General features: G+C 34.1%; 1 protein-coding gene across 1 annotated transcript; it reads left to right on the top strand.

The window, feature by feature from the left end:
• The first annotated feature begins 3,224 nt into the window (after positions 1-3,224).
• Positions 3,225-8,263, top strand: LOC132276459 (cytochrome P450 734A1-like). Its single transcript, XM_059777890.1, has 4 exons — positions 3,225-3,833; positions 4,466-4,710; positions 4,868-5,231; positions 7,697-8,263. The coding sequence occupies exons 1-4, from the start codon at positions 3,345-3,347 to the stop codon at positions 8,114-8,116; spliced, it is 1,518 nt and encodes a 505-aa protein (XP_059633873.1). The 5' UTR covers positions 3,225-3,344; the 3' UTR covers positions 8,117-8,263.
• The last annotated feature ends 15,278 nt before the right edge of the window (positions 8,264-23,541 follow it).

The following is a 23,541-nucleotide window of genomic DNA, read 5'->3' on the forward strand; positions in this document are numbered from 1 at the left end:
ATCAATTAACTGAAGTCTTTTAATAAAAGATTTTGCCAAACCATTTTGAGTATGAGTGTATGCAACAGGATGTTCAACATTAATTACAATAGACATGCAATAGTCATCAAAAGCTTAAGAAAAAAATTCAGCGGCATTATTAAGATGGATTGTCTTATTTGGGTAATCAGGAAAATGTGTTCGCAATTTGATGGTTTGAGCAAGAAGTCTAGCAAATGCAACATTACAAGTAGAAAGCAAACAAACATGTGACCATTATGTTGAGGCATCAATTAAGACCATAAAATAATGAAATGGTCCACAGAGTGGATGAATTGGCCAAAATATATCCCCGTGAATTCGTTGTAAAAATAGGGGAGATTTAACAATGACTTTTGAAGGGGATGGTCTAATAATTAATTTACCTTGTGAGCAGGCGGTACGTAGATGATTATTTGGTAAGGTGATTTTTTGATCCTTTAGTGGGTGTCCATGTGAATTTTCAATAATTCGATTCATCATTGTACTCCTCGGGTGACCAAGTCGATCGTGTCAAATTATAGAAAGTTTTTTATCACAAGATTTTTTATGTATCACAACATTTGACTCAATTGTCTTAATGGTTGTATAGTATAACCCAAAAGAGAAAATAAAGAGTTTTTCTAATATCAACTTCTTGCATGAGGTAATGGAAGTAATGTAGAGATATTCCACATTTCTTTCATTTGCAATCTTAATATGATACCCATTACGACGCAAGTCTTTAAAACTCAACAGATTTCTCCGAGATCTTGTAAAATATAAGGTATCATTAATTTGTAATCTTGTTCCACGTGGTAAAGTAATGTTGGCTCGTTTGGAGCCTTAAATCAAGTCGGTGGGACTTGATATTGTACTGACACTAGCGTCTGTCAAAGTTAGGTAAGAAAAATATTTCTGATCTCGAAGGATTGTGTGTGTTGTTCCACTATCCGCAAGACATATATCTGCACCATTTATTTTGGAACCAGTTAGATTCATTCATATTCATGCAAATTTCTTTATTAGAAAAGAAACAGTTATAATAAAAGAAACTTTATTACAAACTTGAATACTACTAAAAAAAACTTTAATACTAGCGAAATAAAAATTTGTTGAAGATAACATAGTAGAAAGAATATGAAATGAAAATAAAATTAATTCATGTAGGCATTTCCATCACCAATCAAGTGGTCTATCTTTCCATCACGGTTCTCAAAAAAATCTGATACATCTAGATTTTGGGTGTCAACTGGCTCATCATGATCAATGAAATTCATTTCTTTCCGTTTCCCCTTTTCTTTCATGGAGGCTTGGTAAAGTTCAACCAGATGCTTAGATGTACAATAAATGCTTTGCCAATACCCTGTCATTCCACACCGATAACAAGTATTATCATGTGGGAGGTTGAGTTACATCCTTCCCTTTTACTTATTTCATTTCATTATAATCTCTCCTCTAGGGATATGGTGTGGATTTCTAATTGTGAAAGTTTGAGGATTGATATCTTTTACGGTAATAAGAGTTATTTTTATCACGACTATATTCATTATTATGGTAGTTATTTTTACCACAATTGTATTCATTATTGTGGTAGTTATTTTACCACGGTCGTATTCATTATTGTAGCCATTTCTATCACCACAATCACGTCCACGTCCACGGGATAAGGCAACATATGTTTCAGGGATCGGTATCGATCCAGTTGGACGGGATTGGTGATTTCTTAATAAAAGCTCGTTATTTTGCTCAGCCACAAGTAAACATGATATTAGCTCTGAATATTTTTCAAATCTACGCTCTCAGTATTGTTGTTGTAAGAGTACATTTGAAGCATGAAATGTGGTGAATATTTTTTCCAACAAAAGTTCATTAGTGATGGTATATCATCACACAATTTTAGTGTAGAGCTGATTTTAAATAGGGTAATATTGTATTTACTATTTAGTCACATTTTAAAATCTTGCAACCATAGTTGCTGCCAATCAGCCCGAGCTTTTGGGAGGATAACTATTTTTTAATGATCATATATTTCTTTCAAATTTTTTCACAAACTCAGTAAATCTCTTTCAGTGAGGTATTTAGTTTTTAGTTCCTACTAATATGGCGACGAAGGAAAATCATGACATTTGATTTATCTTATAATGATGCATCATTCTCTTCTTTAATTATGTTTCTAAAACCCATGGCATCTAAATGGATCTGAGCGTTTAGAATCCAAGATAAATAATTTTTGCTAGAAATGTCCAAGGTCACGAATTCCAGCTTTGTCAAGTTTGACATTTTCAGAATAACTACATGTAACAACAATGTAAGAATACAATTTAACATAGTATAAAAATAAACGTATATCTTAATAATCAAATGGCATTAAGTGAAATAACAACATAATATGAACTATTATAATTCCAGTATGATTAAACAACAAATGTGGTAAACCAGTCATAGTAAATAAATTATTAAACAATAAAGATAGTAAAACTGGCCATAAATCATTAAGTAATAAAGGCGGTAGAACCGACCATAATTAGTAAATCATTAAATAATAAAGGCGATAGAACTAACCATAGTGTGAGCACATATATCACTTAAGTTGACAAATTAATTTATTAACAATAATCAATAATTAAAATTTTCTTACCTTTTGGAGTCAAAAATATAATTTTCTTCAGTAAAGTAAACAAACTTAATAATCTATCAAAACTAATATCACAAAAGATATATATAGAGTTGAGATAGAAAGAGGGAGAGAGGGTTTCTTGTTCAAATTTCAAATGGTTAGAGCTTGTACAGATATCTTATGAATATGACATTAAAATATAAATTGATACAAGCAAATAGATATGTAAATATGAGAGAGTGAGGAAATGAAAAGAGAAGAGAGAGAGAGAGAGAGAGAGAGAGAGAGAGAGAGATATGCCTTTTTATTTTTTTTCACCATTTTATTGTATACATGTAACCCTATTTATAGGCATCATTTCGTGGGCAACAAGCAGCTTTTGCAACAAGCTGCCCTGCCACTCAAATCCTTTAATCTATATATCAATGACAAGTGGAACCACACAGACATTCATATATAACAAACTAATATATTTTCATATTATTGTTTAATACAAAATTATTATTAATTTTTTTTTTTTTTGTTTTTTGGAACAATGCTTTGCTACCAGTGAGTACCCCATCCCTAGTGATATTTGGTCAACAACGATTGCAACACATATATCATACAATTTTCAACGCACTCTTTTGTCCTTAAAAAAACAACACCCTCTAAAATCTGATCACCAAACAAGATCCATCAATTGATTCATTTCGCCCCCTTGTCTCTCACTCTCTGACCTTCAACCATGCATCTTCTCCTTCTCACTCTAATCTTTCTACTTTTAATATTCTTCTTCAAACTCATACACTCACTCATCTGGGTTCCACTGAAGATTCAAAAACACTTCAGGAAACAAGGCATTTTGGGTCCTAGCTACCGTCTGATCTTCGGAAACGCGGCCGAGATCAGACGGCGTATGCTCGCCGAAGCTGAATCAAGACCAATCGCTTTTAACCATGATATCCTGAATCGGGTTGTTCCACACTACCACAACTGGTCAACCATTTATGGGAAGACTTTCCTGTATTGGTTTGGGCCAAAGCCGCGTTTGGCTATAGCCGACCAGGACATGATTAAGGAGGTGTTGCTCAACAATAGTGGCTCGTTCAAGAAGATCGATTACAATCCTCTGTCAAAGCTGCTATTGGGGGATGGACTTCTTGGGCTCGTGGGTGAGACCTGGGCTCTTCACCGAAGAATCACCAGCCAGGCCTTTAACATGGAGAGGGTTAAGGTAATCCCCTCCTTGTACTATTTTTATTATTATTGGGTTTAGAAATTTTAAACATCATGGTTTTTTTTGCCCCTCTGCATTATTTTTTTTTTTAAAAAATTGGATTTTAAAAATTGGATTAATTTTGCCCCTCTGCATTATTTAAAAATTGTTTTATCAATCTCCATTAGAATGCTAAAGAGAAACATGTTACTGTGAGAAGTGTAAGATCTTTTATGTGGCTTGTGTGTTGGATGATTTGGTGTTTGGATCTGTTGAACTGGTAGGACATGTCCCTGTCCTACAGATGAGCTAACATTTGACTTCCTATTATGTCCTGGATTAATCTGATTTATTGCTACTATGGCTAGCTAAAGTTTTACCAGTATTAGGTCATGCTAACATTTTTAGTAGAACCAGTATACATTATACATTCGATACAGTATAACCCATAAATACCTAATTTATATCTTTGGAGATATATACATACATACATATATATATATATATATATTATAAAATATTCTAGGGGTTAATCTGAGTCAAGTCCAAGCAAATTTAACATTAGTTTTATGACTTAATATTCATAGGAATGCTTTGACAGTGGTGACTCTGGCTCCTAAATTTCTTTGGCCTAAATTATATTTTGACAGGGTTTGGTGCCAGAAATTGTGGCTAGTACTATTAAGATGCTGGGGAAGTGGGAGGAACAAAGTGGAGGGAGAGATGAATTCGAGGTGGACGTGCACAAAGAACTTCATAACCTCTCAGCAGACATTATATCAAGAACGGCTTTTGGGAGCAGTTTTGAAGAGGGGAAGCGCATTTTTGAATTACAAGAACAGCAAGCTAATCTGGTATTAGAGGCTATAAGGAGTATCTATATTCCTGGATTCAGGTATAGTTGGTTATTATTAATACCTCTAGATAGTAGAAAATACTTATCCTTTGTAAACATTTCTTAGCAGAACTAGCTTTTTTGAGTTGTTATTTTGTGTTTGGCCGAAAGCTTTTTTTTTTTTTTTTTTTCCTCTCAAAAATTGAATTGTATACAGGTTTTTGCCCACTAAGAAAAACAGAATGAGGTGGAGGTTGGAGAAAGAAACAAGAGATTCTATTAGGATGTTAATTGAGATGAACAACAAAACAAGAGAAAATTCTAAAAATCTACTTTCCTTGTTAATGTCTGCCCACAAGACTCAGGATGGAAAAGAGGAGAGATTGCAGGTAGAGGAGATCATAGGCGAATGCAAGACCTTCTACTTTGCTGGAAAGGAAACAACTGCCAATCTTCTGACTTGGGCACTTCTCCTCCTGGCATTGCATCAAGAATGGCAGAGTAAGGCACGAGAAGAAGTGTTTAGCATTTGCAGAGACAATGGGCTCCCTGCTGCAGAAAATTTAAATGACTTCAAGATGGTAAGTAAATTACAGGTGACTTACCAAGTTTTGAAACAATGCCTAAATAATTTTTGAGTTTTTAATAAAATTGTGTCCCGTTTAGTCATGTCAGTAGCACAACTCCTAATGGAAATTTTTTTCCAACAGTATAGTGCAAAAGTATGGTGATATAGTGATGTCATCACTTCTTACTGAAATGGCTAAATCTAATTACAAATGACAAGCCACCCTTGTCATTTGACTTTGTTAAGGATGCCACAATATTTTGAATTAGAATCCTCTAAAAGAAATTTGTCATAGAACGGGAGAATCCCTAAAAAAAAAAAAAAAAAAAGGAGAAGAGTAAGAAAGAAGAGCAGAAAGTGTTATGCCCTTTTCTTGGGGCAAGACGAGAGATTTAGATTTTTTTTTTCATAGTTGGTACTCATACACACATACCTCCACTAAGGTTCGAACCCTTGACCTCCCTTTGGGAAGTAGGGGCTTAGTACCGCTGGGCCACACGCCTCTTGATAAGAGATTTAGATAAAAAAAACAAGAATGTACAAAATGTTGGAACTCCACTCTACACGACAAGAATGTCAACACAGAGAGGCATACTCCTTCCTTGACACAAAAAGACACAATAACTGCCAAGCCAAAATATGTAAGGCATTTAATAGATCCTAACCACCCATTAACAAAGAAAACGAGGAAAGTACAATAGACACAATATTACCACATAAACGAGAACCTTGCCAAATAAACCCAGCCTGGATAAAGGTAGCCATGTAGGGATTCAATACCAAGCTTAGCAACCCACAACTGAGATGTTACTCTGATGGCATAATAACTTGTTGGTAGGAGTGTCACAAATACCTGAGTGACCAGCAAATCTTCTTCTCACATTCTTTGCCTTCTTCTTCTCACATTCTTAGCTACATCTTGCACAATGGAATCCATTTTTTTAAAGTTATTCACAATTTTGGTATACAGTGCAGCAACAGCCACAGTATAATTTCCCTTTAAACTTTCATAGTCATCGACTTTACAAGTTGGTCCCGTGTCCCTCTTCATCTTGACATGCCACACTTAGATCTCAAAATCAAAGTCTATGGTGAAGCTGCCGGCTTTAGCTAACAATCCATCCTGTCTACAAGAGTTGCTTTTATGAAACCAAGAAAAAGTCCTTGGGACTGTTTTTATCCACACAACAAAATTTCTCAATGAACAGTAGGCAAAGAGTTATGCATTAACCACAGCAAGGCTGAACCAACCATCCTTGAGTCTGGCAAGTGCATAATAATTTTTAGCTGAGGACCAATTAGTATAGATAGAGGACCAAGCGCATTCAACTGATAGAAACAGAGGCGCATGTGCTCCCAATAATTCACAAAAAATACCAAGCTTTATAACCTGTCAGGGTTGCTCAGATGGTTGGGTCTCAGGGTTACTGCCTTGAGATTTCAGGTTTGAATCCTAGTTTATGCTATATCCATAGTTTGCGCGTGATTGCGGATATCCGGAGTTTACGTTGTAGCCGTGAGTCCAAATGGTGCCTAGTTGGAATGGTTCCTAGTCACAAAGCACCAAACTTTATCCCTGAATTTCAAAATCTTCTTCTGAGACTGGCACAATCAACAGGGTCTAGAATATCCCAAAAAACTTGTCCCCTAAATTCAGTTTTCTTCACCAGTCAACACAAATGGACTTCCTTAGACAGATTAGACCAGATCTGCCACATCATAGAAGCCTCATTCTATTAGAAAATACAAAGCAACACAAGCCTTTATTCCTCCTTGACACAGCAACCCTGACAACCTTAGCTTTCTTCCTCTTTTAAGTATGAACGAATGAGAAAAATGCCTTGAGAGTGCTTTCAGTATCTTGTACAACCTTCCTTAGTGAAATGAAGAAGTGACACCAATATGCTTAATACTCTGCACTCAGCAGAACAGAATAAGTGGCATGCTACAGCAAAAGAAAGTGGACACTAGTCCAGTTGGATTCTAGCTGTGCTCCGTTTTCCTAAATATCTACATTTATCCTTATTCCTTAGACAGTTCAGTGCATAGTAACAAGACGAACCCCCTATTAGGCAACTTCCTTTCTTTAAACCCCAGCATAGGACGAGTCTTACACTAAGAAATATCAACAACTTGAGCAGAACAAAGCTTTTCTTGCAATTTGCTTTTAAGACTTGTAACATCAGCAATATGGATGAGTAAATTTAGAAAACTTAACCTCTCTTGTCATAGTGGTACATTATAGAACGACCACAATCAAGTAGAAGATTGTGAATTCAACATGCTTCATGACTAAAACAATAGTTTAACAGCTGATTTAGTAGTATGTTAACATGTATATTTACTGTTTGATACAAAACAATCCTTTCACAAGATATTTCTTATCGGCTCAGCATCTTTGATATTGCTTCTCCTTTTGCTCACACACAACAGAAACCATCTAAACTATTATGACATTTTTATATTTTCTTTTGACAGTTGAGCATGATACTCAATGAGACACTAAGACTCTACCCCCCAGCGGTGATGTTGATGAGGCAAACGGCCAAAAATGTTAAGCTAGGGAGCCTCCACATTCCAGCTGACACGCAACTCTTTTTGGCCATGACTGCTGTTCATCATGACACAGAGATATGGGGAGTAGACGCTAATGAGTTCAAACCGTTGAGATTTGCTGAGCATCGAAAGCATTTAGCCTCATTTTTTCCGTTCGGGTTAGGTCCAAGAATCTGTGTAGGCCAAAATTTAGCTGTGGTTGAAGCAAAAGTCGTTCTAGCTATGCTCATCCAACAGTATTCTTTTGAGGTATCACCATCGTACGTTCATGCACCCATGCAATCTATTACCCTACAACCACAATATGGTGCACAAATCCTGTTTAGGAGGATTTTGAATTGAAGCTTTGTTAAAAGTCTCAAAGTTGTAGTTTGTTCGAGAGGGTGAAGTGTCAAAGTTGCTGTTGTTGTGGTGGTGGTGGTTTTTTTATTTTTATTTTTTTATTTTTGGTCCAACATGAATGATAAATTGCTGACTGCATTACTGCCACCCATAAACCTCCTAAGCTCCGGGCACAAATCCCCCGTAGTCTGTTTTTCCTGCAGTCCCCTGCAGTTTACATTGTTGAAGCCTTGCTTTGGTAACGTATTCCATTTTAACAATTAAAATCGCTTTCTCCAGGTTTACATTGTTGAGGCCTTGCTTTGGCAACGTATTCCATTTTAACAATTAAAATCGCTTTCTCAGTTATATCCGTTAAGGGAACTTTTTATTAAAAAAAGAAAAGAAAAAGAAATAACAAAAGTCAACACATTAGTGACATTAGTTAATGAGCACTGTGTCAATACTTAGTTTTAATAGTGAAGGTGATCAGTGTACTTATTTATTAAATTTCATAATGTACGTTTTTTCTCTCATAAATATCAAATAATAACCTCTTGAATGTGTAATTGCTGCATACATTTAATATAAAAATTTTTGGGTAAGACATTGGTTCCTAATGAGGCCAGCTCAGTTTAAACAATCAATTATGCAAGATTTTACATTCACTATAATGCTTATTGAAGATTATAGAAGAAAATCCTACAATTATCCAAGATTTCAAAAACACTAGAATGCATAACTAATGTCAATTTCAACTAAAAAAGATCATAATTTAGACTAACAAATGACAAATGAAAGAATTAAAAATTCTTAAATTTATTTGTGCTATTAGTTATTCAGCACTGTGTCAATACCTAATTTTGATGGTGAAGGTGATCAATGTGCTTATTTATTAAATTTCACAATATTTTTTCTATCATAAATATCAAATAATAACCTCTGAAATGTGTAATTGCCGCGTACATTTAATATCAAAATTTTTGGATAAACATTGGTACCTAATGAAGCCAACTCAGTTAAAAAAAAAAAAATTTATACAAGATATTACATTTACTATAATGCTTATTGAAGATTATAGAAGAAAACCCTACAATTATTCAAGATTTCAGATAAACTAGAATGCCTAACCAATGTCAATTTCAAGTAAAAAAAAAAATCATAATTTAGACTAACAGATGACAAATGAAAGAATTAAAAATTCATAAATTTATGTGTAACATTAGTTATTTAGCACTATGTCAATATCTAATTTAGATGGTGAAGGTGATCAGTGTGTCTATTTATTAAACTTCACAATGTTTTTTCTTTCATAAATATCAAATAATAACCTCTGGAATGTGTAATTGCTGCATACATTAATACCAAAATTTTTGGATAATACATTGGTATCTAATGAAGCTAACTCAGTTCAAACAATCAATTATGCAAGATTTTTCATTCACTAAAATGCTTATTGAAGATTATAGAAGAAAACCCTACAATTATCCAAGATTCAGATACCTTACAATGCATAACCAATGTCAATTTCAACTAAAAAAAATTATAATTTAGACTAACAGATGACAAAATGAAAGAATTAAAAATTCATAAATTTATGTGTGACATTAGTTATTGAGCACTGTGTCAATACCTAATTTGGATGGTGAAGGTGATCAGTGTGCCTATTTATTAAACTTCATAATGTTTTTTTTTTTCTCATAAATATCAAATAATAACCTCTAGAATGTGTAAGTGCCGCATACATTTAATACCAAAATAGGCACACTAACAAATGAAAGAATTAAAAAACATATTGCTTTTGAATTTCTTTTTTATTCAAAACCCACTTCCTCCCTCCTCTATTTTTACTTTTTTATTTCCTTTTTTGAATCAAAACCCAGATTGACATAATACCTTCCAGAAATTGGTGATTTCTTCAATAAGATTCTCCTCTTCATCAATAGGAAAGAAATCTACAATGGACCTGAGCTGGTATCTACAATTGACCTAATTAATGCTTCATGGCTGGTAAGTCTTAATACATATTATTAATATTGTGCATTTAATAGTATTGTTCATTTATTGTTCAAAATATAGGGAAATTTATGTTTTGAACTGAACATTGTAGATTTAGAGCTGAATTTATAATTCTTTCATTTGTCATCTGCCATTGTAGTGAATCTAAAATCTTTCATAATTGATTTTTTGAACTGAGTTGGCTTCATTAGGTAATAATGTGTTATCCAAAACTTTTGGTATTAAATGTATGTGGCAATTACACATTCCAGAGGTTATTATTTGATATTTATGAGAAAAAAACCATTGTGAAGTTTAACAAATAGGCACACAGATCACCTTCACCATCAAAACTAGGTATTGACACAGTGTTGAATAACTAATGTTACACATAAATTTGTGAATTTTTAATTCTTTCATTTGTCAGTGTGCCTATTTTGTATTAAATGTATGTAGCAATTACACATTTTAGAGGTTATTATTTGATATTTATGAGAGAAAAAACATTGTGAAGTTTAATAAATAGGCACGCTAATCACCTTCACCATCCAAATTAGGTATTGACACAGTTCTTAATAACTAATGTTACACATAAATTTATGAATTTTTAATTCTTTCATTTGTTATCTGTTAGTCTAAATTATGATATTTTTTTAGTTGAAATTGACATTGGTTATGCATTCTAGGGTATCTGAAATCTTGGATAATTGTAAGGTTTTCTTCTATAATCTTCAATAAGCATTGTAGTGAACTTCACCATCAAAAATAGGTATTGACACAGTGCTCATAACTAATGTCACACATAAATTTATGAATTTTTTAATTCTTTCATTTGTCATTTATTAGTCTAAATTATGATCTTTTTTAGTTGAAATTGACATTGGTTATGCATTGTAGGGTATTTGAAATCTTAGATAATTGTAGGGTTTTCTTCTATAATCTTCAATAAGCATTGTAGTGAATGTAAAATCTTGAATAATTGATTGTTTGAACTGAGTTGGCTTCATTAAGTACCAATGTGTTATCTAAAAATTTTGGTATTAAATGTATGCGGCAATTACACATTCTAGAGGTTATTATTTGATATTTATGAGAGAAAAAATATTGTGAAGTTTAATAAATAGGCACACTGATCACCTTCACCATCTAAATTAGGTATTGACACAGTGCTAAATAACTAATGTCACACATGAATTTTTAATTCTTTCATTTGCCATCTGTTAGCCAAAATTATGATTTTTTTACTTGAATTTGACATTGATTAGGCATTCTAGTTTATCTGAAATCTTGGATAATTGTAGGGTTTTCTTCTATAATCTTCAATAAGCATTGTAGTGAATGTAAAATCTTGTATAATTATTTATTTATTTATTTTTTAAACTAAGTTGGCTTCATTTATCCAAAAATTTTGGTATTAAATGTACGCGGCAATTACACATTTCAGAGGTTATTATTTGATATTTATGATGGAAAAAACATTGTGAAATATAATAAATAAGCATACTGATCACTTTCACCATCAAAATTATGTATTGACACAGTGCTGAATAACTAATGGCACAAATAAATTTAAGAATTTTTAATTCTTTCATTTATCATCTGTTAGTCCAAATTATGATCTTTTTTAGTTGAAATTGACATTGGTTAGGCATTCTAGTGTTTCTGAAATCTTGTATAATTGTAGGGTTTTCTTCTATAATCTTCAATAAGTATCATAATGAATGTAAAATCTTGCATAATTGATTGTTTGAACTGAGTTGGCCTCGTTAAGAACCAATGTCTTACCCAAAATTTTTTGTATTAAATGTATGCGATAATTACACATTCCAGAGGTTATTATTTGTTATTTATGATTGAAAAAATATTGTGAAGTTTAATAAATAGGCACACTGATCACCTTTACCATTAAAACTAAGTATTGACACAGTGCTTATTAACTAATGTCACTAATGTGTTGACTCTTGTTATTTCTTTCTCTTTTTTTTTTTTTATTTTAATAAAAAGTTCCCTTAACGGAGAAAGCGATTTTAATTGTTAAAATGGAATACATGGCCAAAGCAAGGCCTCAACAATGTAAACCCGGAAAAAGCGATTTTAATTGTTAAAATGGAATACATGGCCAAAGCAAGGCCTCAACAATGTAAACTACAGGAGACTACTGCAGGAAAATAAACTACAGAGTATTTGCGCCTGCTCCGGGCGCAAATCCTCCCAAACAGTTTTGCTTTCCTCTTTACACAGAACATATAATATACCGAAGTTGTCAAGTTGATTAAGAATGCCATTTTTTTTTTTTTTTTTAAATGTTGGTATGATATATACAACTTGAGCAACTTTTAGCTTTGTTGAAGATTCATTCGGTATAAAAAAATGATCACCCAATAATGATCAAGCATGTAAAAGACTATGTATTGCCATTATTATTCAATAACAAAAAGCAGTAAAACTAGGTATATTGAATGAATAATAAATACATTAAGATTAACTGTAATGAATAGGTCATTAAATATAAGTGGTAAAACCAAATCCATGTAAAATAAATATAATAAGGGTGGTTAAACTATAAATCAGTCATACCACATATAGCGGTTAAATTATAAATAAGACGTATTTAATAAATTAATAAACAATAAAGGTGATAAAAATGACTTTTATGAACTAAATAAAATAAATAATAAATAAAAAAGTGATAGAATCTACCCTTATAATTATGTACAATATCACTTGAATAAAAATAATATTAATATAAGGAGTGCATACCTTTTATGTTCTGTTTAGTTAGAGGGATGAAAAAATTGAAGGGAGAGGGAGAGGGAGAGGGAGAGGGAGAGGGATGGATGAGTCATCCCTAAGGAGTGCATACCTTTTAGAGTGAGAAACAGGAGAGGGTTATTATCTTTCTTCAGAATTTGATCCACGACTATACAAATTCACATATATTTTATGGCTAAGCAGATGCATTCTTCTCCGGTCATTCCTTCACCCGAAGGAGACATTTACCAAATTCTTCCACAAAGACTATCATGCCAGACAAATACCAAACCCATTATCTATTTAATAATCCTATCTGTGGACCCCCACCATATAGATTATATATATATATATATATATATATATATATATATATATATATATATATATATGACATATAAAGTTGATTTCTAGGGCTGACACAACAAATTGCAACAATAATACAATTTTCGTGCAGGAATCCTCTCTATGGTACCTCTCACTGGAGGTTATCCATGGAGGATTCAATGGCTGTGATGAAGTCATGTCACATAAAGTTGTCTTGTTATTGCCTTATCATTGTCCAGTAAGTGCCAACTTAGCATGTGAATTAAAAAAGTTAATAAACTCAATTTTGTTTTACTATGAACAAATACCGTATACAAAAGTTCTATACAGAAGTATTTTATTTAGTTATACGTGGGACCCAATTTAGTAAAAATCCAATTAACTTTTCGTTCATCCTCCTCTGATTTTTCACCAACACCAAATACCTTCATCCTCATGAGGGTAATGGAGTTGACTAGGTAAAGTAATGGAATTGACTAGGTAAAATAATGGAATTGATTTTAATTGATTTTATGTTTCCTCCTATTCTCATAAATATATATATACATGCTTATATACGCTTTAAAGTGGAATTAATTTGTCTGATAAAAGATAGTGACCACAAAAAACCCATGGTTTCTTCTTCGCATAGTTGGAAAGAGAGAGAGACAAACGAGAGAACCAGATTTGGGGAAGAAAGATTGGGGAGAGATAACTGGGTTTGGATCGTTAAGGCAATGTTTGCCTTGGCATTATTTCCCTATTTTTTTTCATTTAATTGAAAAGGGATTTCTTTTTTTTTTTTTAACTGGCATGGCCCAATTTTGACCGCTAGATTAATCAGCGGTAATGATGTATACTCACCATGAGAGATAAAAACTTATTTCTTGAAAAATAGGTCTAAATAACATGTTATTATTTTTTTTACTTTTTGCTACTTATTTAAAAACTGTCACTACCAAAGGAAATTTTGTGTATATGCATTATATATCTCAATCTTTTGACAAATTAAAACTTTGTGTAATTATATTCCAAAAAAAATAAATTTTGTACAATCATTCTATCTACAAAACAACAGATTTAGAATCACAACAAATTTATCTATCCGGCTATGCATCTCAAAACATATTTGAGATACATAATGGATAAGTAAATTTAGAATTTAGATTACAATAAATAAGAATCACAAGTTCTTAGAACATGTATCATGTATGAATTGAACATTGTATCAGAATATTTTCATAATACATATCAAAAATAAATTTAGAATTTTATATTGCAATAAATAAGAATCACAAGTTCTTACAACATGTATCATGTATGAATTGAATATTGTATCAGAATATTTTCATAACACATATCAAAAATATACTTCACAAAATATCTGTGATGTTTCCGTTTTTCATCAATTTTCATTTTTGGAATTTTCTGTTTTTGGCAAGGGCATTTTCATCTTTTTACGTTTTGCGTACGGGACACTATGGGTTGTGTCGGGTGTGTCAGAGGGTTGGTTGGGGCATTCCAATGAGTTCAGGACTTTTGAAAATGTAAGGGTCGCCATTTCGACATTTTTTTGATTTTCGGGCGGGATGGTCCCTGATGAGCGCTGAAAAGTGCGCATTTAAACCTCTTAAACTTGAGTATTCTAGGATCTTTATCTATCTTACTTTCCCGTTTTGGACTAATTTCATGTTATTGCCCTTTTTAGGTGCTTATCCCCAAAATAAGTCAATTCAGCCAAATTAGAGCATAAAAGAAGCAATCTCAAGCTGAATGGAAGAATGAAGCAAAGTGGAACCAAAGTGGCGAAAATCAGCAATCTTTGATCGATCAGGAATATTTTCGATCGATCTCACATTGATCGATCTCACCTCACCAAGATGGATCAGACCCCTTGTCCTTATCCTCAAAGAATTTCCATCTTTGATCGATCTAACTTTTTTCAGATCGATCGAACTTCCTTGATCTTATTCTCACTTATCACTTTTATCTTTTTTCCAAAATATCCCAAAATATCTCAAAGATTTGTCGTATTCCAAAAAGGCACTGCCAATGATTGATTGATCTGGCCTAACTTCGATGGATCTGGACACAATTAGATCAATCTCATCTGAATTCGATCGATCGAACCTCCTCAAGTCCGAAATAAAACAGAGTCCAGCTCATTAAAAGATAGCTCGTGGTGCAATCATTGAAGGGACCCTAGTGCACGAGACCTGACCATTGGATATCACACTTGAGCTTCCTATATAAGGATTTTGAGCCATTTTTACATCATAACTCATATATCTCAATAGAATCATATATCTTGGAGAGGAGGCTAGAGTTTAGAGAGACATACACTATTTTGGGAGTTCTTCCATTCTTCTAGGGTTTCCATAAAGAAGAAGAGCATTTCTACCATGGAGATGGCCCTTGAGGGTTGGATGACTACATCAATGAGTGGCTAAACATCTTCTTGGGGTTAGAGTTAGCCCTAAGCATGCCTTCTAAACCTTAATGCTTTGTATTTTGAGGGGATTTGTGTTGTAATGTTGTCTTGACACTTGATTTATATATGAATCTTGTTCTTACAATAATTTGTGTTGATTAATACTTCCAATTGATCATTTTATTTTATCCATATGTCTATGTATGCTAAAGTAGGTGTTCATGTGTTTATCTCTTGGTTTAGTGATATTAATACATGCCTATGTGTATTGATGCTATAAATCTAGAGATTGTCAAGGCATAGTACTTAAATAGAATACTCTTGTGGTTTGTCTGATGGTTCATACTCATTTCTTGATGGATTGTACCTCTACATTAGTTTAATTTTCATGTCCTTAGCTTAGAAGTAGTGTAGTTGCTTTATTTTCTTAGATGTGAGGACAATCCTTGCTTGTTGTTTGATATTCCATACTTATGAATGCAAGTGGTATAATTCTTTAACTTGTTAGTGTATTGATTAAGAGCTTAAAAGAAGGAATAATGGCTTAGTTTATACATTGAGTGTCTAGAATGGTGATATTTAGTGGTGACCTCTAAATCCCAAGACCTCTCTCTGGTGTTCTCTACCCTTTTATTTACTTTAGTTATTTAGTATTGAATTCATTTACATTATAGTTTAATTAACGAAACAAACAATCTTTTGATCACTCGACCTACTAATCCAACCTTGTTTCCATATTATCATAGCCCCCAATCCCTTGGGACGATCCCTACTCACCCTAGCTATATTAGTAGTTAAAGGTAGTAGTGGCTCTTTATAAATTTAAACTTGACCACACTTTCATTGCAACTTTGGGTGTTAATACGACTACGGCAAGACAAGAGCACACCAAGTTTTGGCGCCGTTGCTGGGGATTGATTTGGCAATGCCGTATTTTGGAAACAATTATGAATTAGTACTCTTTTGATCGTGTCTTTACTTTATTTTCTTTCTAGTTATTTATTGTGTTTGTTCTTATTTGGCTAGGTGAATTGAGCAAGGAAGTTAAGCAAAGGAGAATTGAAAAGCAAGGGGCGAAGCTAAGCAGAAAAAGGCTAAAATCTAAAAATTGCAAAGCTAAGCGGAAAAATTGAAAAATGAATTGAAGTTGCTTAAGGACCCTTTGTGAGATCTTTCTAACTCAATCTTTAGTTAAATCGTCGGCCCACGTGGAGGCAATTTACTTTTCTTTGCATATTGTTCAAGCATGGGGTATGGAATCATTGTATGTGGAGATTTGTTGATTGATTTGTTGTGAGGGCGAAGTGATTTCTATTTGATTGATTACCTGTTATTTGTTTTGCTAGTGTATGCATGGTCGTAGGTCATTAAATCTTACTCTTGTCCCTCCTAATTTGCATCTTGAACCGGTTGTTCAAAATCCTAGGGGAAGAGGTAGTTCTTAACACTCCATTTCATTAATAGAGGAGCAACATGACGACCATGTGGAGGACTTTGGTCACATAAACCAACAAGGCATCCTCCACCCTAATGTGCATCATGACAACATCCAAGTACCATTAGGCATACCTAGACCATTCATCCCACCACAACAACAAGGCCAAATTCCATTGGCAATGCCTCGGCCAATTTTTGCTCCACAACCTCCCATGGTTCAAGTTAATCACGGTGTTCATTTAGCACCACCGGTTGGGAATCTTCCTGACGACGGCCGTTCCAATACGCCAAACTAAATGTAGTGAATGTATGGTTCAAGAAAAGCCTTTTATGTCAAATTTAAATTTATAAAAACCACTACCAACACCACTACTAACGTAGCAAGAGTGAGTAGGGATCGTCCCAAGGGATTATACGTGTTGGAATTTCAACTTCGACTCTAGCGTACCAAATGATTGCAAAAGAGAGTTGGGTTGGTTGATTACTTCTAGAAAAGAATTAATTAAAATGCAATAAAATAAAGAGTAAGTAAGAAGGAAAGGTCTTGGGGTGTAGAGATCACCACCAAACAATACTATTCCAAACCATAATCAAGTGACTAATGAGGGAAATGAATGTGTTGCAACATTGTTGTGTGTGTAAAAGACATTCAATTGGTAAGGGTGACTCAACAAGTGCAAATTGTCTCAATCAACATGTGTGAGGCCACAATACATCTATTGGTAGAGGAATATATTGTCTAGACATCATGTGAAGAGAACAAAATATCAAATCAAGTCATTGAACCTTTCATTAAGCTCATAGTCCAAGCAATCCATAAGGATGACTTAGTTAAACATGCATTATCTAAACATCATGTGAGAGGTACAAAATATCTATTGGGAGAGGAATAAATTGTCTAAACACATGTGAAAGATACAACATATCATAACTAGTCATTAATCCTTTATTAAGCTCACAATCTACATACAACACAATATTAGAGGAATATGCCATTTGGACTCACAAGCATGGAACATCAAACATCAAGAGTAGATTGTCCTCCCATCTAACATTACACTACCACTACACTAAATCTACACTACTAGCATGAAAATAAAGCTATCTAGACTAGGGGAGAGGCACAAACCATCAAGAATAGGCATAAACCATCAAATGAACCAAAATAGCATTCATTAAGCATATCATCTTGATAATCTCTAGATCTATAGCATCAATACACATAGACATGCATCAAAAACACTAAATCTAGAGATAAACACATGAATATCCTACTCTAGCATACATAGACATATGGATAGAATAGAATAGTCAATTGGAAGCATTAAACCATACAAACCATGAAATAATCAAGATTTATATATACATGAATATCAAGATGTATCATACAACACTAATCCCTCAATAATACACAAGATTAGAGTATAGAAAACATGCTTGGGGCTAACTCTAGCCCCAAGAGGATGTCTAGCCACTCATGGTATTGATGATCCAACTCTCAAGGGCTAACTCTATGGCTGCTCCTTGTTGGTGAAGATCTTCTCCAATGGTGCTCTAGCTTCCCTCCTTCCTCCTCTCCAAGAATAGCCTCCAAGATGATTTTCAATGTGTGACAAGAGACTCTAGAGCCTCTCCAAAAAGTGTATCATATTCCTTATATAGGTAGGTCAAATACACCCTATGATGAGCTGTGGTCGTGCAAGGCATATTATCCAATGATTGGATGAAGGACGGAATAAATGAGCTGGACTTTAACTTTTTCTCGCTGGAGGAAGTTCGATCGATCGAACCTTAACTTGGATCGATCAAAGATGGGTTCGATCGATCGAATTGCATCTTGGATCGATCGAAGTGGTCTGACTCCTCCGGATAAGGACAAGGCTGAGATATTTCGAAGATATTTATGGGGAAAAGGACAAAAGTGGTTGGTAGGCGTACAGCTGTGGATAAGATCAATCATTTGAATAGGACAAAATAGGATTCGATCGATCGAAGGTGATGTTGGATCGATCGAACTTGGAATTTCAGCAAAGGCCAAGGTTGGATCTATCGAGAAGTACTGTGATCGATCATAGATGTTCGATCGATCGAACTCTAAGTTGGATCGATCGAACTTTTCAGATGCACAACTTTGATTCCTTTTTGCTCCTTTCTTTCTCCACTTTGCTCCCTCCTTTGGTTTATCTCAGGATTGCTTCAATTAAGCTCTTATTTGGCTGAGTTAGCTCAATTTTGGGATTAGTGCCTGAAAATATAAATAACACTTAATAAGTCTAAAACGGCAAAGTAAGATAGATAAAGGTACTAGAATGCTTAAGCTTAACGGGTTTAAATGCGCACTTTTCAGTGCTCATCACACCCCCAAACTTAAATATTGCTAGTCTCTAGTAATGAACTAAGAAGTAAAGGAATGAAATAAACAACTATACAAGTATAAACTGGAAAGCAAGTAAAATGATAACACCATTTTCGTAGGGAACACGATTGCATTTAGCATATGCAACAAGCCTTTTAAACCCCTAGGTTGCCCCTAGTGGACGAGTAAAGTCTCGTGAGGGTTTCCAGAAATGGTACCCACAAACATTAAGCTCATTCTTTCAAAAGAGGCACCAATATTGCAAACAAGCATTGGGAGAAAACTACCTCAAGTATGCAATTTTTCAACCGTTTCCAAGCAATGTCCCAAAATCTCAACATCAAACAAGCAAGCATGGTCCTCCACACATCAAGAAAATGATCATGAAAATCGAAACAAGTCTAGAATCCATGTGAGAGGTCCGGCATCAAGTGTGTTACTATCTTAGCTAACTAGAGAAGTAATCACATCCTTACCCTCAAACTAGCACACAAATCTAGTACTGATCATCAAGATAAGAGAGTGGACCTTTTATTAAAGCTTTATTTTTCTAGGTGCGCTTATTCTTTTCACTCTATTTTTTTTTTATTTTATTTTATTTTTTATTGAGGATCAAAGATGGAAATATTGTGCAATGTGTTAATCTCTTAAGCTTTCTAGAAGATTCATGTAGCGAGCGTTAGGTCAATGACTCCCAAACCAGATGGCTTTAGGGCATTAGGTGTTAAGACACCCCTACGGACTTACAAACTCAAATCAACTAGGCTACAAATCAAGACAACAACCATCTAATCATTTCCCACTTCTCGCCTTTTGGGAGAAGTCCTCACTTTTATTACTTTTGCAACTTTTTTTTTTTTTTTTTGAACTCAATTATTAACCTAGAGTTTGGGCCATCCACCTTTCGGCACGAGAAGTTCACTGCTTAATGAGGCAAGAATCCCGGCTACTCAATGAAAAGGGGTTGTTATCCACCTTTATCAAGAATGAAAGCTTTCAATGCACTACTAGCCCAATTGGGATATAACCAATTCAATAATCAACAAAGCATGTACCCCACAAATGAATGCTAGCGTGTGCCGGTGCTAGTGTAGAATCCTAGAATGAATCTCAAAACAATCACAAATTCAGGATGATGTGGACCGCAAGTGCAAGCAAGATATCAATCTTTTGAAAAATTTACTCCTAAATGGCATCCTCAAGGCATACAAGGAGTATTGGACTCTCAAGTCAAGCAATTTTTAAATTTTAAGCACTATAGTCCTCAAAAGATCAAAATCATAGCTAACATCAATCTCAAATCTCAATCATGCATTTAAAGCTCAAATCTTAAGTAGAATGCAACAAGACACCTTACCCCCAAACTTAAACCGCACATTGTCCTCAATGTGCAATGAGAACAATGGAAAAAAAATTGAAAGAGTATACCGTGGTGGTGTAGACATGAAGCCCGGTCATGATCCAATTCGAAAGACGTCTCCCCCAAACTTGGAGTCAACAACCTACTTGAATAACCACGCTAGCAAACTCACATCAAATATCAAATGGGATAAGAATAATCAAATCAAGCATTCTAAGGCAATGTAACACATGATGCAAGAGAGATATAAGATCAAGCCCTAACTAAAGCATAAAGTATGCATGACTACACATAAGGGCACAATGATGAATCTTTTTATATTTTTCATTTAATGAAAGCAAGTATATACAAAATGCAAGAAAAACAAAGAATAAAATGCATGAACAAAATATAAAAAGAAAATTAAATAAGGCAAAATGTAATGAAAGAATATGTTCAATGTAAGAAATGAAAAACAATATGTGCAATGCAAGAAATGAATAGGAACATGTACAATGCAAAAAAAAAAAATAAAAAGAATATGTACAATGCAAGTATATACAAAATATTCTTACTTTTTGTTTTTCATTTTTTTTTTTTTTTAGTCAAGAGAGAGAGGTAACTAAATGAAATAAAATAAAATAAAAAAATAAAATAAAATAAAAATAGAAATAGGAAAAAGTCAAAAAGTGAAAGGGTCAAAGGGGCAAAGCTGTGATCGATCGAAGATGAAATTCGATCGATTGAACATGGCTGTGATCGATCCGAGACGAAATTTGATCGATCGAACATGTAAAATTTTGGAGATCCCGAGAGCATGCATTTTTGAAAAATGGATGAGGCCTGAAAATTTTTCTAAGTGTTGGGACTCATGATCGATCGAACCACATGTTGGATTGATCGAAAGGTAGTTCGATCGATTGAAATGGTTTACGATCGATCGAACTTTTGAAAATTTGGAGATCCCGAGAGCATGCATTTTGGAATTTGGATGCAGGTCCAAAATTTTTCTAAGTGTTGGGTGCAAAATGAGAGCTGGATCGATCGAGTCCATAGTTGGATCGATCGAACCAATGTTCGATCGATCGAAGGTGCTCTTGTGATCGATCGAACTGGCACCAAATGCCTAATTTTGAACTGAAAGTGCAGAAAATCCTATGCTAAGCCCCAATGATGGTAACAAGAATGAAAATTTGAAAAATAGATGGAAGAATGTACACAAGAATGAAAAATAAAAAGAAATGAGGGAGGAATAGAGTTGTGAAACTCTACGAATACTAGTGTTTAACGTCTCTAGCAAGACGTTAGGTCAACTCACTAATCAAATGAATCAAAAACTGGATATGAAACATCCTTATTGACCCTCTTTTCACTTTTCTCGTTTAATGTCCCACTTATGACAATAAAATCATCCTCCAAAAGAATGACTTGAAAATAAATAAAAGAGATGATATTGTTCCTTTCATCCACGGTCTTGAAAACAAAATCAATCATAGTTAGGCTTGCCTCTTTGTTGTGTTCTTGAAACACATTCAAATGATCATCCATATTGATAATTGGTGAGGCATTGTCTTTCAAAGACTCATTTGGATTAATAAGAAACACCCTCTCTTCATCCCTTTTCTCCTCCTCATAAATTACCATTTCCTCACCTTCTAAGTAAGCTAAGGAGTCCATTAGAGAGTTTATTTCATTTTTAGAGCTTTTAAAGTCAAAACCACAATTTTTATACATTTCCAAAAGACATTCCTCAAGAGGGTCATTAGAGATAATAGAAGGAAGGCCCTCTTCAACAAGTTCCTCCTCCTTCTCTCCTACCTCAAGTGTGGTCAACATCTCCTCACTCTCTAGAGTAGCCATATCATAGATAAAATCATAATCAAAACAAGGAAAGTCCTCATTAATCATGTTATGTTCTATTGGATTAGCCACTAACTCACTTGCCACTTCCTCCTCTATACAAGATAGAGTGCTAGGCATTAGCTCACTTGTTTCATTCTCCTCACTCTCATCATCCTCATCTATATACATTAAAGTTCTTGCTATTTTTTCATTTGCCTCTTCCTCCTCCTCTTGATGAGAAAGAGTATTTGTAATTTGCTCAACTTGAGCTTCTAAGTTGGCTAAAGCTTGAGAATGAGAATTAATAAGTGAAGTGTGTGAAATATGCACATCAAGTAAAGCTAACACTTTTTCTTCAAATCCGGGTGAGTACTTAGAAGATGGTGGAATTGATTCATCATAAAATGGTGGTGGAGGGAAATAGTCATAAGAAGGATTAAATGAGTGATCAAGTCCATAATAAGATGATGCATGAAATGAATTGGACTCAATCTCATAAGGATTAAAATGTGATGGAGGAGCATAAGGTGAAGGGATGTAATTCCCCCCCAAACTTGGATCAAACAATTCCTCCATTCACAATTAAAACCCAAATGCAAGAAAAAATTGGCCTCAACAAGGGCCTATGCTTGGACAAAAATTTAGCAATAAAATGAGCCTCAACAAGGGCTATCACAAGCATACAAAGAAGTGAAACAATTAAAATACAAGAGTGCCAAGAATTGCACACAATGGTCCTTTAGCACTTCAACTCCAAATTTAGCTTTTAAGCTCCAATGATTGTTTTAAGTTCCAAAGTTCGCCTTCCTTGTAGTCAAGTACCTAATTGAACAAATAATAATGAGAATCAAGAGAAAAGAATATACAATGGAAAATAAAATAAAAATAGAAGCAATCTAATGAACAATATTGTCTAGTTTAATTCCAACAAAACCGTTAATCCCCGGCAACGGTGCCAAAATCTGACGGCAGCCGTTCCAATACGC

This window comes from Cornus florida, unplaced genomic scaffold (assembly GCF_030987335.1).
Source record: "Cornus florida cultivar Cherokee Brave unplaced genomic scaffold, ASM3098733v1 CherokeeBrave_3.0.0_Hap2_Chr10, whole genome shotgun sequence".
Lineage (NCBI taxonomy): Eukaryota > Viridiplantae > Streptophyta > Magnoliopsida > Cornales > Cornaceae > Cornus > Cornus florida.